The following is an 18,249-nucleotide window of genomic DNA, read 5'->3' as shown; positions in this document are numbered from 1 at the left end:
ATTGAAAGTGTAGATTTAATTTATTTCCAGAATCAAATATTACTAATGTTTTACTTTTTAAAGAGCTAAAGTAAGCTTTCCAAGTATTAACACATTTAGTCTAGATTACTTTCCATTCTCAGATTTGTTAATACCCAGGTACCTAAGGGTGGGAAGGAAATTGCTTCCAATCTGTTGAAGAAAGAGCTGTGTGCACTGCTACTGTGCACATATCCATGCATTCAACCAAACGGTGTGGCTCACAAACGTCTTCTCTCACATTAGTGATATGCTACATGGTTTCCAGCCTAATACCTTTGTGGATCGTTTAATTCTTTTTAATGCTTTTCCTTAATTCTGCTCAATGCTTCTCCTTCCTTTTCTTCTGCTCAGTCAGGGAATTTGTGCTTCATTGCTCCAACTTTAAACAATCAATGGTTTGCAATATCTGACTCAACTAATCTCTGCTTCCCTTGGTTGGGATAACATCACATGGTTAACCCCTACACTCAGTTTGCTTTGGTGGACTTCATACCAATGGTAGCAGACTGCCTGGGCTAGATCTGACAGCTCCATCAGGGAGCGCTATAATGGAAGATCCTCCGAAGTCTTTTATTGGTGACAAACGCCTTTCCCACCCCTGTCGATTACCACATCTTCAGTACGAGATTTGATGAATTGATCATGGGTAGGCAGAATGCTTGGTTGGGTCTTTTGGGGATAGTCTCATGATGGATTGCTGCATGGGGTGCTCCTGTATGCCTTTCTGCAAAATACTCCTATTTGCTTCTGGGATAGATGAGAGCTACAACCCTAAATGCTCAGTTGTCCTACAGGTTGTAGCTTGGCCTCATCGATTTCCATTTTCAAACGACTCCATCGATTTGGGAGCCCACATCTGAGTCCCCAAAAGAGAGACCGCCTAAGTATTGGGAGAACACTGTACCCCTCCCTCTGCCACATCTCAATTTGAGTCCATAGTTCCTCAAGAACTAGTCTGTAGTCACCTTTGCTTCTCTGGGACATCCTGGTGGCTTCCAGAGTGCACTTTACTAGATCTCAGTACAAGGGATAGTGTTTGGAGATCTTCAAAAGAGTCCTGTCAAAAAGATCAACAGTCACTTGATCTATGCCATGGGGGGATCGTATGTCTCTATTTTATCAGGTGAATGGAGTTCGTGTATAGGTTGACACATGGGAGACATGGTTAGTGCCCCCTCGAGCATTTAAGAGCAAACCTGAGACTCCCTTAACCCTGATCGAAGAGTCAATCAAAAGCTGCAAAGTAAGCCTGGTGCAACAGTTTAATCCATTAAACACATTGATGCATAAACCATTTGACCCATGAACCTAATGAGACATGAATGACTTGACATGGAAGTCTTCCATTCATGTGGCCATAATATCATTTAGCCATATATATATGTGAGTTCAGCGTCATTTGTTTTAGGGAACAAAGGCCAGAATGTACTGTAACAAGGTGGTCCAGAGAACCCACTTCCCCTTTGTCCCAGCAATGTTGTGAATCCTCCAGACATTCTGCCTACTCCCACATGCATGCTTGACTGAGGAGATGTATAACTTGACATTATACTTGCTTTGCTTCTATGCCTGAAAAGAATCCTGGACCAGTGATCTACTGGCCAATTGTCTGCGACCTTTGGAGGCAATCAACCCAGCTGAATGGTTGCTAAGACCATCATTGTCAGATGAGTCACACCCTGAATGTCCCACAGCCAAAATCAAAAAGGTAGTGAACCTGTGTGAGCATACTCCACCAGCATGTACCCCTTACCTGTCATACACGTGTATGACACATCTGCCAGGCAGCTGTGCAGGATGTCATCATGCATTCTGTGGACCTTTAACTCCTTTCATCACAATACTCAGTAGTATCAGGAAGTTCTGCACACATTCTTTGCTAAAACCTAATCCGTGCAGTGAAACTTTCTCATTCTCTCAAGTGCTTTAGAATCTGCAAACGAAGTTCAGAATGGGAAAGAGCAGAGATATAAGAGAGATTTGATAAGTTAATCATAACTATTACTGTTTGTCCATAGACCTTTTCTCATTATCAGTGCCCTTCCATTAGCCCACTCAGCCATTGGCTAAAAAGAGCAATCCAATGACCTTCACCTTTGGAAGAGGGAGCTGTGGATGTTGCATTGATCATTAAAGTAAATCAGTGTACCACAATTAATGCACACATACAGAAAAAGCTCCAGCTTTGTGTCACCCCCACTCCTTCCGAACCACCAGGACCAAAAACAAGCATTTGCAATGCAATAGGTCTCGCAGTTCCAGTTTCAGCTATTGAACTTGTAAATAACAATGCCTTTTATTTATACTTTTAAAACAAAAACTAAAATAAAAGGCATTATTATGTGCAATGTCAATAGCTCAAACTCGCATAAATGCGAGACCTATTGGATTGCAAATGCGTGTTCTAATGTGCTGCATTAAATGCATTTTAGCACACCTGTTACAATCCAAGCCTATTGAAGTTTGATTTCAGCAATCCAGATACTTCTGCAAAGAAAAAGTTAGTATGCATGCACAGATTAAAAGCACATAATGAATGCACTTCTCTATATATTCAGTGCGCCATCTTTCAATTGTTAACATTGCATTACACAAGAATATGAGGACAAAACCAAAATATATATGTGGCCAAGCCAAACTTATAGAGGCAGAACCTAAATTAAGATGTTCCATTTGGATGGGCAGCACGCTACTCTTTGACTGGGTACATAGCTTGAAGGGTGTTGTATTTATTCTGAACCTAAGTGGGAAGTGTTTTGGTGTCACTGTGGGATGCTCTTCTCGTGATTGGGTCACAGCGCTTAGCAGTGAGATGGAACTCACGGAAAACAAGTGGACTAGCTAAGGATTTTAAGACCGCAATAAAGTGGGAAATACAAAACTACAAGTTCCAGAATGCAAAGCATTGTTGCACAACCAGGTAGGACTAGAAACTGCCATCACACATGACATGGGCCCACTTGGTAGAGTTGAATACAACTCGAGAGGTGTAGCTCTGAAATGGTCAACTTAGAAAGATGATGTACCAGAGGACTTCTCTATGGAGCAAAGCTAGAACCCCCTCTGTGCTCGTTAGTATATACCGAGCTCAGAGAAAGCTGCTATTGTCGTGCCGCCTGAGATGGATCCTGTGATCGCCATGTGTCCGTCCTCTGAGCGTCCACGCTGAACGCTCAGTGACACAAAGACAGAGCAGGGGGGGGGGCGCCTGCATGTACACATGGGCTAGACCACCCCCCCCACCCCCAACTCTTTCACATCTTCAAGTCACGCTGGGCAGAGGGAGTGACTTGACTGAAACTGGTGAATGGGAAGCTTTGCCGGCCAAGTTCTTTTCTTGTTCCGTGTTTGACACCAACAAACACGAGACTCTGTCAGAGCCGCTGCTCATTGTCAGCCTTGCTCCCTCCCCGCCATGGTCACCCTCTTGGCGCTCTTCAAGAAGGTCTGGTGCATTAAGAAATACCTGATTCTGATCGAGACCCCGCTGCTCCTCCTGCCAATTATCTTTGCACTTTCCCCCAAGGTAATGTGCCTAAGTTAATTGACATTATTATATTTTCAGTTAAAGTACAGCAAGCTGCCCTATATTAGATGTCAGAGGGTTAATCTTTCCTGTGACTTTTCATTGCATTATGAGTCCTGTAGTCCTAGTGTTATAATAGGAAAAAAAAAGTTACCAGAATGTTTGTGTAGCTAGGGCTGAATAAACTACTCGCGAAATGGAACAATTTAGATATGATTGATAAAGGGTGTTTGTGCGGGGGGAGGAGGTGGAGGTGTATTGCTCAAAGATATTAAATTAAACCATGCTGTCCCTGCTTAATATATATTAGTACGTCCTCCCTGGTATCTCTCAATGGTGCAAGCTTTCTCTGAGGGGTGTTGGTGCTGGTGTTTGTGGCAGGTAATCTGCTCTCAGGGTGAGGGGGAGCTTGCACATCTGGCGGCTGTACCAAAAGCAGATATTCAAGACTTTTTAATCCAACTGTCCTCCTTTTCCATCGGGGAGGTGTAGCCGGCTTATTTGCTCCAGGCGCACTCGAGGCACGTGACTACTTGTGTGCGCGTGCGGCCGGCAGCAGATCCTTCCGAATCCTGTCAAGCATGTGGGAGTAGTATCGGTGACAAGGGCCAGGTTGGACATGTTCTTAAACTTTCCTTTACCATAAGCTACTACAGCAATTTTGGAAAATGCCAGTTATGTAACTGTTTGTGTGTTTTATTGGCCTCATTCGAGTTGGATTGTTTAAGAAAAAATACATACCACTGGTGTATGTCTCAATGAAACAGTGTCCGTCAGGGGTGTAGCTTCCTTTGGCGCAACTGGTGCATTGGCACTCTTTTGAGCCGTATTGGGCCCTCCCAAAGGCTGACTTCAGCGCTTTTTCCCATAAAGCGGCGAATCAGCTTTGTGAAGAGAGAAGTTGCATTGAATTGAAATGCTAATTGTGTATTTTTCCAGTGCTCCTGACTAATTATATAGAGTGAAAATAACTCGACTGTGGGTTGGATGAAGTTATCCTTGTTTCTCATAATATGAGATGACATAACCCCAGTCTGAAATACCTAAAACAAGCGCTGACCTAGGAAACGCTGTAAAGAAAGTGAAAGCGTGCCGAAGCACCGTGCCTGCACAGCAAACGCGTGCACATCTCTTGTCCGGGTGCGTGAAAGCACGGCAAAGAGGAGTTTAAGTGAAACTGAAAGCTAAATGAAGCGCGCAATGGGAGCGTGTGAAAGCTAACATCGCTAGAGAGGAGACGCCAAAGAGGAGGCACCATGCTCGGACACATCGCCTTTCCAGACGCGCACATGTTTTTGTCTCCCTTTGCGCACAAAACCAACAACAATAATGTTGCCAAGGCGAAACAGCGCATGCGCTGTGTTCGCTAGGCGAGACCTAAAAAGGTTCCACAACATGTACCACCTGCAGCAAACAAGTCTTAAATGTATGTGGTTTTGTGTTATTTCCCCATGGAGGGGGGAAAACGTGAAATGTCAATTTATATTCCTGGGCTCTCATGTTAATCCCCATTTCACTGAAAATAGCTCGTAATCCTTGTTAACACACAGGGAGATAGCTGCTGGAACCATTATTTCACACTCTGATATCACCACAAGGAGTTAACAGGGAACTTGTAATGAGCGCCTAAAGTACTGTTAAGAGGTCGGTGCTAAAACGATGCAGTAATGCTGCAGGAGAAATTACCTCTGGTCAGTGGTGTAACAAAACTTGAGGGGGGGCTCTTCTCTGTTTGGCATTACCGCACCATTCCGACTTCCTCAAGTTGGCATGAAGGATAACGCAGTAATGTCATGTTTTCCCCTTTACACGTTATGAAACTCAGAAAAAATGTAGCGGTTTTTCCTTGCAAAAATGTAACTGTTTTTAACTGGCAAAAAAATTATGTGGGGAATGTTATGTTTTCGATATTACACCACAAGTTGAAATCCTGATTTGCCAAAAATGTCCCATTTACACCCGAAAATGAATTACCGCATTGGTTGGAATGATTTCCTGAGAGTAATTACTTCCAAAAAATGACTTGTATTTCAATGTAATGCATATATACATGCCAAACCTCTTCAGTTTCCTTCTTTATGAGAAGATTTGGCCAACAGAAACATAAATTATTCCATGCTCTACATTACTCTCTTCTTAGAGGAATGCATTATCTCAATTGTATTTGTTTTCGTTTTGGGATACATTAAAACGAAATATGATTCCTTGCACACGTACGTTTTTCTTACCTTTGTTTTTTCTTCTCTTACAGTCGAAATCAGCTTTCATCCTTGCCAGCGTGCCTGTGCGGTCTTCCTCTAAAAGTCTTAATTGCAAGTAACAATAAACTAGGTTGCCTTCCAGAAGAGATAGACCAGTTACAGCAGTTGATGGAATTGGTATGTTTCTGTGCAATTCATTTTCCTTGACTGTTTTATTTCATAGCCTTTTACAGGATTAAAGGGTTTCCTGCCACTTTCTGACGACAGCCCATGGTGCAGAGACAAGCTAAGCAGATTGGGAGCCTCGAGAAGCATTCAGACATCAAAGCTGTTCAAGGGAACATCACATACTGCCTGCACTGTAACTAGGTCAAAACACCTCAGAATCTCTGACGAAACCCACGCTGTGATGCCCCTTTTCAGAGTGAAATGTAGCAGGACTTCCACGAAGAGCTCGTGTTTGATTAAAAAGAGCAGCAAACACAGATTTTGTTCCTTAGCTGAGAATATTGGTCACACTTTATGCTCGAGAGGCCCTATTAGTTTTTGTTGACTCTCCTTCACCATGTTTGTTACTTCTCTCCCATGTAGGGCCCGATTATGAATTGATTGATGGGGGAGAGGGCATTAATAATAATAATGATAATTATGTATTTCTATTTGTAAAGAGTGAAGCTATCACCCCCTTATGGGTTTCAAGGCGCTGGGGGTAGTTGGGAGATTGAGCTATTGCCCAGAGTCCGATGGTGCTGAGCTGAGCTGGAGCCAGGGATCGAACCGTGAACCCTGCGCTACGGGGTCAGCCACTCTGGCCGCTGCACCACACCTGTATTACAACCATGGTCCGACTGAGGCAGGAAATAGGCCCGGGCGCCGAAATATAAGTTGTCCCCATTAGTGAATAAGCAAGCTAAAAAAGTGGCCCAAGTTTGCAAAAAGGGTCAGCTGTGAACCTCTAAGACACTCTGTATAAGTGCTTTGCAAAATATAGATTTGTGCTTGCTGTAGGCAATGCTTGTTTTAATATCAGGACAAACAACCGTAAAAAGTGGCCCAGCATGACATAAAACGGGACCATAAGCAGCCAAAATGTGGCCCACACACTGACCTGTCAGACCAGTTCATTGGGCACTGCTTGATTGCCCTGTATGCCAGTTCTACCCTGATTACAGCAGCTAAATTTACTAACTCTGAACATTAATACCCCGAACATCTTCCAATTATGAGTTAAACAGACCTGAATGTGGAATAACTAGGCACCCCAGTTATATTTGGTCAAATTCCACATAGTTTCCCCGATTCCCACCCCTCATTTCTCTGCTTGAGTCTACCTTGTTTTTACATTGTCTAAGCCATATAGCTTTTATTTGCTGAGCACTGTAGCCATAGAATAAGGTAGGACAGAGGTACTTAAAGTCATGCCAAAGGCCACCATTTTTAAACCTATTTCTAGGGCCTGGTGGTTGTACCTGATAGTGCTGAGCGTTTTATCGCTGTGTCCTCAAAATGGTTAGAAGTGTGTCCAGTTGGTAGGCTCAACAACAGTTGTAAGGGAAGCCTATAGAACTGTCCTGAGAGAGCACAGAACCTCCTCTCGCAAAAGCTTAAACATAAAGATAAACAAGCAGCTCACCCAGAAGCAGAGCTGTTGGCACTGGAGCGAAAATACACATATAAAGGTTCTTATATGGTTCTAGGTCAGCTGGAGGCTCTAAACACAGAGACTAAAGTTCTGGTGCAGAGACTTATCAAAGTCTTAGCTCAGTTGGTCCACCATGCTGGATGGATTTCATCCAGGGTAGACCGACCTCCATCTATCTCTGGAGACTGAAGCCATGGCTAGACCGGGTAAGGAGGATTAGAGACCCATTAGTGTTGACCTGTTTAGATGCAGAAAAAGCGTTTGGCTCACTTAACTGGGTCTATCTCATCCAAGTCCTTAAACAATTCAATTTAGGTCAGACATTCTGTAGTTGAATTGTCCTACTATATAAAAATGCCACAGCTACAGTGAAAGTCAATTGGGCTCTCTCCAGACCAATCTGGCTGGCAAGGGGCTCCTGGCAGTGGTGCCCCCTATTCATTTTGCTTTGTGCATAGAGCTGCTGGTGTGCTGGATCAGAATGAGAGCCAATGTTCTGGGCTTTCCAGAAACAGTGAGATACCCAAGAAAATATCCCTATATGCTGACAACATCTTACTATACCTGTTGGACCCCTGGACTTCCATCCCCATGGTACTCTCCATCTTCTGAACCTACGAGAAATACCTGGGATACAGGTAAATTGGGACAAGTCAATCCTATACCAGATAGGTGACCGGGCTGAGTTGGAGAACATTCCTCACACCTGAGGGTATCACATACTGCCTCAGATACTTTATTTAAAAAAAATATTTTTATTGAACAAAGAAAAACTAAAATAAATTGCAGGGCAGTATCATTACTTTCATCCGAGACAGGTGCATAGGTACAATGTCAATTAATACACTACATGGACCCAATTCCATTACATCAGAGCTTATAACATACTTCGTCTTGTAAATGTCATGCATGCACCAGTCCATGTCTGTCTCCCAATCTCTGAATTTGAGCCTAGTAATTCCCTTCCAGGATCTCGCACTGTCTCAGATACTTGAGCATAGACATCCTAAGGGACCATACAAACTTTCTGAGAATTACCTTAAGGGGGTTTTCTGGGTCTTCCAAATCGACGAAGAGAGTTGGAGAAAGTTGCATCTTCCGTTGATGGGACGTGTGTCAACTTATAAGATTGACTGCATTGCCCAAGTTCCTTTATGTCCTACAGAACACTCCTTGGAAGGTCCCAGAGACCTTCTTCGACCAAATTGATCAAACGCTCTGGATACTGCACCGGGAAATGCCCAGAATAGCCCTAAATACTCCGCGGATATCAGAGCTTACTACTGATTGACACAATTCCAGGTTATAAATGACTGGGGCTTTTCCCCCAAAGGATGTCCCGGAGAATAAAGGGAAATGGAAGAAGTGTAACCAAAGACGTATGTTCACATATATAGTGGCCCAGACACTATAAGAGGTCTAATAACCCCTACAAAGGTAATGCAAAAAAAGGCACGTGGGCTGGTTTCACCAGGACCAAAGCTGCTACCTCTGCATTAGCACACATAGTGCTTGTCCTGGGCATTTGTCAGGCAACTACATGTTCATGAAGCATTACTGCCTTGATAGTCACTGCCTACTTGCACGCAGGAGTACCTCTTACATTTATGGGTCCAGTCTGATGCCTGGGAAATATTCGCAAGGTGAGGAATGTGCAGTATAAATAGAGTATCCACCAGAAAGATCGTTACCAAAGGTAAGTAACTTGTTCATTCGGTTTCCACAGAGGGTAGTAAACACCAAAATGCAAGCAGAGCAACTGATGGAACCTAGATAACATTTTGCAGTTGGCAGTAGCACATCACACAAATTAAGATACTTTCAGTTTGTAAAAATCTCTGAGTAGTTGACACCCTCTCTTGGAAACCAATTAATGCAACAAGCATTACACATGGCAGCCACACCTTGGAATATAATGGGGATAAGTTACACATTTACATATGCTTGAGATAATAAGAGAAAATCTGGCATATACTGCAAAAGAAGTATGCCAGTTTCTATGAGGATACGGGAATTACACAGAAAAGCCTCTTACATGCATTTAAATGTTTCCAAATGCAGAGTAAGTTTTATATATATTGTAATAGCATTTACCATCCATTGATACCTGACGTTTGATGGATCTTCCATGATAAAGCTCAGCCTTTTGAAGTGCTTTAAATCGTGCTGAATATTACGAAAGAAACCCCATCCTGAGTCCTGTCCCACAGGTCTCAATCACCTTTTTGTCCTTATTTATATTATTTATTTATTTATTTATTTATTTATTTGGGGGTAACTAATGGCTAAGTACACCACTGACTAATGTTTTTTCTCCACAAGCTACCAAGATCACTTGCTGCTCTTGTTCACCTCTAGATATGGCTTATACCCCCCTATTGAGGGCTATACTGGTTGTTAAAGGCTTGAACCTGTTCTGTAGGCAAGGGCCTACAAAAAGGAAGAGGACCTCCTGTAGCCTGAGGCAAAAGGGCTAAAAGGCTATTAGAGCATTCCTCCCATTGAGGCCAGAAGGTTCAAAATTAAATAAGAAGAAACAGAAAGACATACATTGGAATGTTGGAGTAGAAGGCTTATTTATTTATTCAAAGAGTTTTATATAGCGCTGGCTAGACTCATAGGTATCAGAGCGCTTTACATGAGGATCGTTGAGTTACTAGTTGCAAATTACATCCGTTACCAGAGCATAGTAAAACACAGGCAAAAAAAACAATGTTACAGTAATTTGTCAGAGGGAGGTGGAGGAAGGAGACACAGCGGGGAGATGGAGAGAACTGTGCCCAATGTCTGGCTGGGTAGGTGATGGCCGGGGGTTGTTATAGTGAACAATACAGTTGAAATAGGAAAGTTTCTCTTTGTGTCACCGCTATGACAGTCACTGTCTCCTAAAGATTTTATTGAACATTTTAATTGTTAAAAAAAGTAACTATGCAAATAATAAGCGTCTATTTACAGAGGGTTATTCTGCATAGCAACATTCGTACTATGTCTCTTTTGTTTCTATCTATAAACCAGCTCATTTGAGTCAATGTTGATAAACCAGATAATCTGAGTTTGTGCCTGGGTAGCCACAGTTAACGTAGCTGTGTTCAAGATCTGAATCTATCATCCTCAGCCCAAAGGTAAATTAAAAGTTGGCTTAAGTGATGGTGAAATCAACCATTCGTGTAACAGCCAAAACTCAATATCAAAATTTAAGTTTTGATAGTCAATGCCATAGCAAGAGATGGGAGAGCGAAGATGCATTTTTAAATATAAAGTTATTTTCTAAACCTTACCCTAAATGAAAATCCTAAAACAATACTCTTTATAGTATAAACTAATTTCTCAGTTATTTCTTTCTCCTTGACTAATTTGAATGCATTGCTTTTCTGACTTTTGATTTCAAATGTTTCACACATTGCCCATTCAGTGATACGGGCTTCCGCCACTGGTTAACAGCCGGTCTGCCACAAAATAAGCACTGCTTTCCCGAAGAAGAAAGGAATTATACTCACAGCCTTGCTCCTATGACCCACTGTAACTGGTTGTTATTGCTTAATCAACTTCTTACAAAATTTCAGTAGTTTAATGCTCGCGGTTTTTTGCTATACATAGCCAGAAACCCAAAAGCAGCACTTGCAAGAATGTTCAAACCAGCCTTACGCCCTCCCCTCTCTCAATTTCCATTTATCTATTCGGTGTCTCTTCTTTCGTTCTTTCTTCTTCCTCTCGGATCTCTCTCAGCTCCTGAATCCCTTGCTATACCTTCTGCAGTTAACCTCTGGGCAAAGAAGAAAGTGACAGGAGAATCAAGTCAAATCTAATAAGCTTTATTCGATTTTCAGGTCAAAAACCATAAAAGAGTACCCACATTACAATACACTGTTAAAAATGATCTTAAATCGTCCACATTAGAAGAAGAAACTAAAATCAGTTGGCACTGAATCCTATCAATTTATATAATGTGATTTCAATTGCAGATGGTTTTCCTGCACCTAATTGTACTTTTTTAAAATAGGGCAGGAGAGTCAACAACGTCCCAGGGCCTTAAGTCCTGCCTCCAATGGCTGCCCCTCACCCCTTTCAAAATAAAAAGGGCTTATGGGATTAATGTTTTGCTAATCATACTTGATAGAACACACGTTCAACAGTGGTTTCTTGAATCTTAGTAGTTATTTAGGAGCAGTACTTGCAGATCAAGGCGTAAAGTTAATCAGCAGAGGTAAGCCTGTCTGAATAGCCATGTTTTCAGAAATTTCCGAAACAGCTTGAAATCTGTTTCATGGTGAAGATGATCTGGGAGAGAGTTCCATAATGATGGTGCCTCTACAGAAAACCTGCACCCACTCAACCTCTTTTTCTGATATCTTGAAATGGTCAAGAAATTGGAATATGATGATCTTAGAATATGTGAAGAGGCAACCTGTTTGATCTTCTAGGCCTCAAATCAGAGTGTCGTTCCCCTTAAAGCCTAAATGTAAGGCTATAGGTTTAGAGTTGAATTCACCGTTTTACCGTTAGCCGGAAAAGTTGCTGCAGCACAGAAGTAATGCTGGTGCTTCTTTGAAGTTCTTGTATTAAGCAAGCAGCTTCTTTTTGGAATGCTCAAAATGACCATGTCACCAGGATTAGGATCTCATATGGAAAACCTACTTATGCATTTCAGAAAAGTAGACATTGTAGAAGGTCCATGGTTCTGAAACTCTCATTGAATGGTTAACCTTTTCATCCCCATAACATCCTAGATTTTGAGCTATATGATGTAAAACCACCTGATTTGCATTGAATTTTTTTCTGAAAAGCAGGGCAAAATACACTGACATGCATGGCTAACAACAATAGCATTCAAATATAGCTTTTCACACTATTTAATTGGCAAACTACATATGGGTGGAGACGTAGGGGACACAATAAGTGGGCCTGAATTATAACCATTTGAAGACTGGGTTTGAAAAGAACAGCTCTTTAAATTCTCAACAACTTGATCTCTCTTTCTTAACAATATTATCCGTTACTGTAAAGTATACAGGCCATATTTGTTCAAGTCGTCCGAAAGTCGGAGCAGCTTTGGGCCAACACAGAAACATGATATGAATCCTGAAAAGTTGGGATCACTTCAGTAGTGTATTGATTTCCCTAAGTTACCTCATCTCCCTTTTGTTTGACCTTGTACCTGAATTGGAAAGCACACCCTTAAGAAAGTTGATGGTAACTCTGTGGAGGTGCCCCTCTGCACAACATGGCTACGATCGCGGCCCTGTAGAATTGGGTGTGGGGCATATCAAAGTGATTCAGTGAGTTAGAAGTTCAAGGGCTATTAGTTTGAGGATAACAGTATGGATTGCAGGATCTTTAAATTAAAAACTAACCACATTGTAAAATGGAGTGGCTGGTATTGGTTGCTAAGCCTGGGGGCATGCTTTTTCCAGTGGCAGTTTCCCGAGCTTACCCGGAGTTGAAGTCCACTACTTACAAACAAATGCAGATGTGTTGGCAGTTATTGCATGAAGAGGAGGGTCCAATATGACAATCTGTCAGTACACATCTGCACACCTGTGAGTTAGGACATGGGCAGTATGGAGTGGATTCTTTAATGAGCAGTACTGTCTTAGAGGAGGCAGCACCTGAGTTGCCAAGGCAGGTCATGCCGACTAGAAGGCGGCTTTCAAATTGCTACTACCATTATATGCAACTGATTTAAAACACACTTAAGAAATGAAAGCCAAAGCCTACAGGAGGCATAGTGTTGACATTAAGATACAGAGGTTAAGCTTGAGAAGAAGGAGTTGTCTTTGGGCAGCACAAGCGCATGTGATGGCTGAATCATTGAGATCCCAAAATAAAATATTTATACAGCGCCATTAGGAGGAGAGTTGTGAGACCCAGCAAGTTGGGTGCACCCTGCCCAGCTGCTTCTAAGCTCGTGTATGCTCTTTCCGACCTGGATAAATACAGGATTTTGAGGGGCTAAATATCTCCTCCCATTGAAAGCAGTAATAAAACCAATGACTCGTTGATCATCGATTAGATCAACCTCCAGTTTGTGTGAAGATCTCTGGTTCGGTATGTCAACCCACTGAGGTTTCTGACGTGTACTGCTATGCAGCTTTTCAGTAGTGCTACTGAGCATTACAGACCAATGGACATGTTTGACTTCAGTTTTTGTTACAGCAGGTAAAAGCCTTAGTCCTCAGTCATAGGGTCTCTACGCAGCCTGTAGGTTTTTGTAATGTATGCCTTTTGCTTTACTAAAGTAGTCGTAACTTCCCAATCCCAGTACTCCTTCATTCATTTACCCAGCTGCTTCTCGGCATATCTCTGTTAGCGCCCCCTTAGGTTTTATTTGTTTCACAGAGGCTGAAAGTAATTAATTGTGGTGAACTAGATACACATTGTATCAAGTCAGAGATGATTCTCATGGAGGGTGTTAAATATGATTTTTGAATATGTTGAAGATACTCATCATTTTTTATGTTGTTGAATATAGGACGTCAGCTGCAATGAAATTACGCTTTTACCAAGGCAGATAGGACGGCTCAAATCTTTGAGAGAGTTGAATATCCGAAGGAATTATATCCGGGACTTACCACCAGGTAAGATTCCAGTGCGCTGTGCATGGTTTCTTATCGGAATGTACATTGTGAATCCCATATGAAGCTTTCTGCATATTCACAAACAGAGCAATGCTTTGCTTACAGTGAGCAAAAAAGTTATGAAGAGAGCCTGTTTTTGAAGTTCATGTTGTAGCAATGCAAGTTCTACTGTGTGATCCTGCGGTCACAAGGGGAGGGGTGTGCATTTGGACGAGCAGAGGTATCCGCCTAGCAAGAAGTCTTCTTTACCTTAAACAACAATGTATGTATTATTCATGTTCAATGTAATCTTCCATGCAATCTTGCTCTTAAACTCTAATCACCCCATATGTCTCTTCCTTTACTCTCTTGTATCTCTGTATCCGGATTTTTTTTCCTTCTTCTGTTTGTGCTCATTCTCACAAAAAGCTAATTTCTTTTTATTGCCATTACTGGTTTCATTAAATTATTTCATCAGGATCATTTTTTATAGAACTAAGTGAACAGTTTGGTGTATAACACAGAGAGGCAGGCGAGGAAACTAAGGTAGGCTGGCACACACATCAGGCCAGGAAACCGAGAGCTGGAAGAAATGGACGAGTTGTTCAGCTAATACCCTTAGGTTCTGTAAAGATTCCAAAATGTGCCTGTCTTTCACAATTTGAGTGCGGACAGCCCAAACTCTAGCCCAATTGCTCACGTGGGATTGTTTTCTTTAAGTGATATCGGAATCACATTCAAGACACTTATGTACCATTTAACCTCCAACTAGACTAGAGAATGTTTTCCTTGACATTGTTTAGTATATTGGGAATTAGGTGATAGCACGTATGAGTTGATGCATTTGTGGATTGCATGCCCTTTCATTTAAACTGTGTAAAATAGCTGATAATTTTATGTAGGGAAGTGCAATAACGTTTTTGACTCACTGACTACCTGCTTTGGATTGCTCCCTAATCCCAGGAGAAATAGAGTAATTTTGCACCACGTAGCCCAATTGATCTATTCTCAAAAATGTTGACGCCCCCTGCCTCCAAAATGATAGATAAATGAGAAATATGCTCTGCTGCATAGATATCTGTTATTGAAATTACATAAACCTGACAAACTCCATCTTCAATAGTTTAACTTAAAGCTCTTAAGATCAACTTTTTCTGAAGCCATTGTCTCCTTTACGTCAAAAACGTATTCACAGCATGTTCAGCATCTAGGAGTAATACATTTTTCTGAGTGCATGTTATAAACTTAATCACAGGAGACTGACCCATGGCATCACTCTACTCCCAAATTCCAGTACTTCCACCCACTTGATGCACTCCGCTTGAACGCTCTACCACTAGATATTCGTGCACACCACCCCACTCTAATATAAATATGTACATTGCACACACCTGTGCTTAAATAACTGTAGAAATGTAATTTAATCTACATCTGTGTATGCCTTCACCATCAGTATTCATGAAATGACAGTTTATCCAGACTTAGCTGCTGCTCTTTGTATTCTGTGTTACCTAACTCACTCTCATAACTCTTTGAGCTCTCAGCATTACAATTGTAAATTAGTACTGATAAAAATACCATTGACATTAAAACCAATAAAACCTAGCAAACCACAAAAAAAGAATTAGTATTTTTTAGTTACATAACTCTGCCATGTGCGGAATACAAGTGTCCCCCACCCTTCACGCAAATATTTGCAAATACAAACGCATACCTTTTTAGTTGAAAACATTATGTAGAAAAGCAGGTGTCGTACCACAATGTGTATTTGAAGATTCTTTTTCCTTAGAGGCCTACTTTATAAGTCAGTGGGCAAGGTCTCAGACTTATGGCTCTATTAAATCTATTAAAATGCTTCAGCTTGAAGCACCTAACAGAATGACAACAGATGTTTCTTTGTATACCTCTGTGGCAGACATGCTAGTGTGCTCAGGCCTATGATGTGGCATTTGAGGTGCTAAGGATACCCATGTCAGAATCTCAAAGGGTTCACTGTATAACGTTTTGTGCACCAACATATGCGGGCAGGTCAAATTTCGTTCGCATCCTGGAAAAAAAACCCATAATAATGAAAAAACAGATGGCCTCTTTTCCACTGAAATTGGCGCAGCAGGAGCAAAAAAATGAATGTTATCATCCACTGATTTCTATCCCTGAGAAGTACAGAAATGAAAAAACATTAATCAAATAGTCTTGGTCGCAAAATGAATTTTGGGTGATCTCCATACCCTACTTCCAATCTGGTCAAATTTGGTTTATGCAGAGTAAACCACATGTTATACATAGCCCAAAAGTCGTGCTACTGACTAAAGAGGTCTGTGCATTGTGTGAACGTTAATTTAATGCAAGATTTTCCAAAAACAAAAACAATTAAACTTGTTTCTCTTGCCAGAACACGTTGCCTGTAGTAAAAGGCTGCTACTGTTGTTGTAGGCACTGAGCTGGTTAAATTGGCTCATAAGAATTAAGAGACTTTCTAAGATGAGCTCTGCGTTCCTCAAAATTCTGTATTTATCAAAATATTCCCACAATATCACAGCCGTTCATTATAAAGTATAATGTTTGTCCACTATTGGCGATATAAACACTCGAGGTGGTGATGCGGATGAGGATCTGGTGTTTTGGCCAGAGAAGCGGACTTTGGAACTGCAGACCCAAGCTCGAGTCTGGTGGTTCACCATCCTGGGATTTTCGGGAAATGTTATCTTTGAAATTGAATCCTTTAAAAATTAAGCAGCTGGTAGAGAACAAGTTAAGAAAACATAAACTTTTTAAAAAAACAATACACAGTTTTACATACATTTTTTTATATATATTTTGAATTATGAAAGATATCGTTGACAAACACAGCAGTACGCCTACAATCCTGGGGCCGGCTACGTATATACTTAACACCTTTGCTGCGGCGGCAATTCTGCCGCAGCGCTATGGGGGAGGGGGGTCACGAGGCGCTCCCATGCTCGTGACGGAACCGCTCCGTCATGAGCCCCGGGCGCGCTGTGCTTGTGACGGAGCGGTTCCGTCATGGCCCCGCCCACTCAATAGAACACGCCGCGCCAGCGCAAAATCAGTGCCGCGCAGGCGCGCCGAGCGGGCCATGGCGGAACCGCTCTGTCACCAACACAGCTTGACCGAGGCTGGTGGCGGAGTGGCTCCGTCACCAGCATGGAAGGGGTTAAGGCACGACTCACAGCAGCGCTACCCACATCCCGGAGGCCCGGCAACGTTGTTCTTAAAAATTGCAGTGCCGGTCAATATACAAAGCGTGTTCGCTGCGTGTCAGTAATGTTAAATGAGTCTCAAAAACACATTTTTAAAACAAAACAATCAATGAGGTGTCAGCTCAGTCATTTGCCGTCAGAACTCTAACAGTTGTGCATAAACACGATAATGAGGCTCTGATTCTGTCGCTGATTCACCCCAGATCCCCCCGCCATCTTCATGTCTCTCCACTAAATTTTGCCTTCTTTTCCAGCTCTACTTGAATCTGATTCAGCATTTCCCCCTGCCTGCGGAGCGCATCCTACCCCACAAAGTTGCAATCACCTCTATGGCGCTGGGATGCCGATTCCACTTCCACCCCTGTTGTTGTCTCTGCAACAGTACCCCCTCCCCCACCTTTCAGGTTTGTGGTGTAGAGTCCCCAGAAGTTCTTCGGTCTTCACCGCGGAGGGAGTAGTTCAGTGACATTTTCTGATTGTGTGCAGCAGTATAGTACATCGCGTGACTATTGCGACACTGTATGTAAGGGTCCCCTTAACCAACACATTGTTACTCTGCGCTTCGCCATCAGCAGGCCTAAGTCTACCAATCTACGAGCAGCCTTTGGCAATTTTTTAGAGTAGCCCAGCAACGCCACCACCGGGTCAGGGGGATCTCTAACTCTGCAATAGAGCTTATCTTACGGAATATGTTTTCCCAGAATTGAAAAATCCCTGGGCAACCCCACGCTAAGTGTATAAAATCCACCGTCTGGGAACGACATCTGTCACAGGCTGCGTCTTCTCGCAGTCCATACCTGTGCAATCTCTCTGGCGTATAGTACACTCTATTAATGTTGACATCATGAACAGGGCGATGAAGGAAGGCATTTTTCCCCAGCAGTGGAAGAATGCTGTAGTAAAACCTTTGCTTAAAAAGCCTTCTCTGGACCCCGGGGTGTTAAAAAACTTTCGCCCCATCTCACTGCTCCTGGCTCCCGCAAAGATGCTCGAAGCCCATCTGAATAAACATCTGGCTGCATTTGTGGAGAGCTCGGGCTGTTTGGATCTCTCCCAGCATGGTTTCAGGAGGGAACATAGCACC

At 42.3% G+C, this 18,249-nt stretch overlaps 1 protein-coding gene across 3 annotated transcripts in view; it reads left to right on the top strand.

Moving 5' to 3' along the window:
* LRCH1 (leucine rich repeats and calponin homology domain containing 1) overlaps window positions 1–18,249 on the top strand; it is a 798,407-nt gene that overhangs the window by 363,556 nt on the left and 416,602 nt on the right. For all 3 annotated transcript variants that reach the window (XM_086934995.1, XM_086934996.1, XM_086934994.1), the window contains exons 3-4: window positions 5,799–5,925; window positions 13,860–13,965. In XM_086934995.1, the coding sequence (XP_086791121.1) occupies window positions 5,799–5,925; window positions 13,860–13,965 (233 nt within the window). The remainder of the gene's footprint in view (window positions 1–5,798; window positions 5,926–13,859; window positions 13,966–18,249) is intronic.

The sequence above is a fragment of the Lissotriton vulgaris genome, chromosome 8 (assembly GCF_964263255.1).
Source record: "Lissotriton vulgaris chromosome 8, aLisVul1.2, whole genome shotgun sequence".
In the NCBI taxonomy this organism is placed as follows: domain Eukaryota; kingdom Metazoa; phylum Chordata; class Amphibia; order Caudata; family Salamandridae; genus Lissotriton; species Lissotriton vulgaris.
Note: the sequence above shows the minus strand (reverse complement) of the source record. Positions and strands in the feature narration are given on the sequence as shown.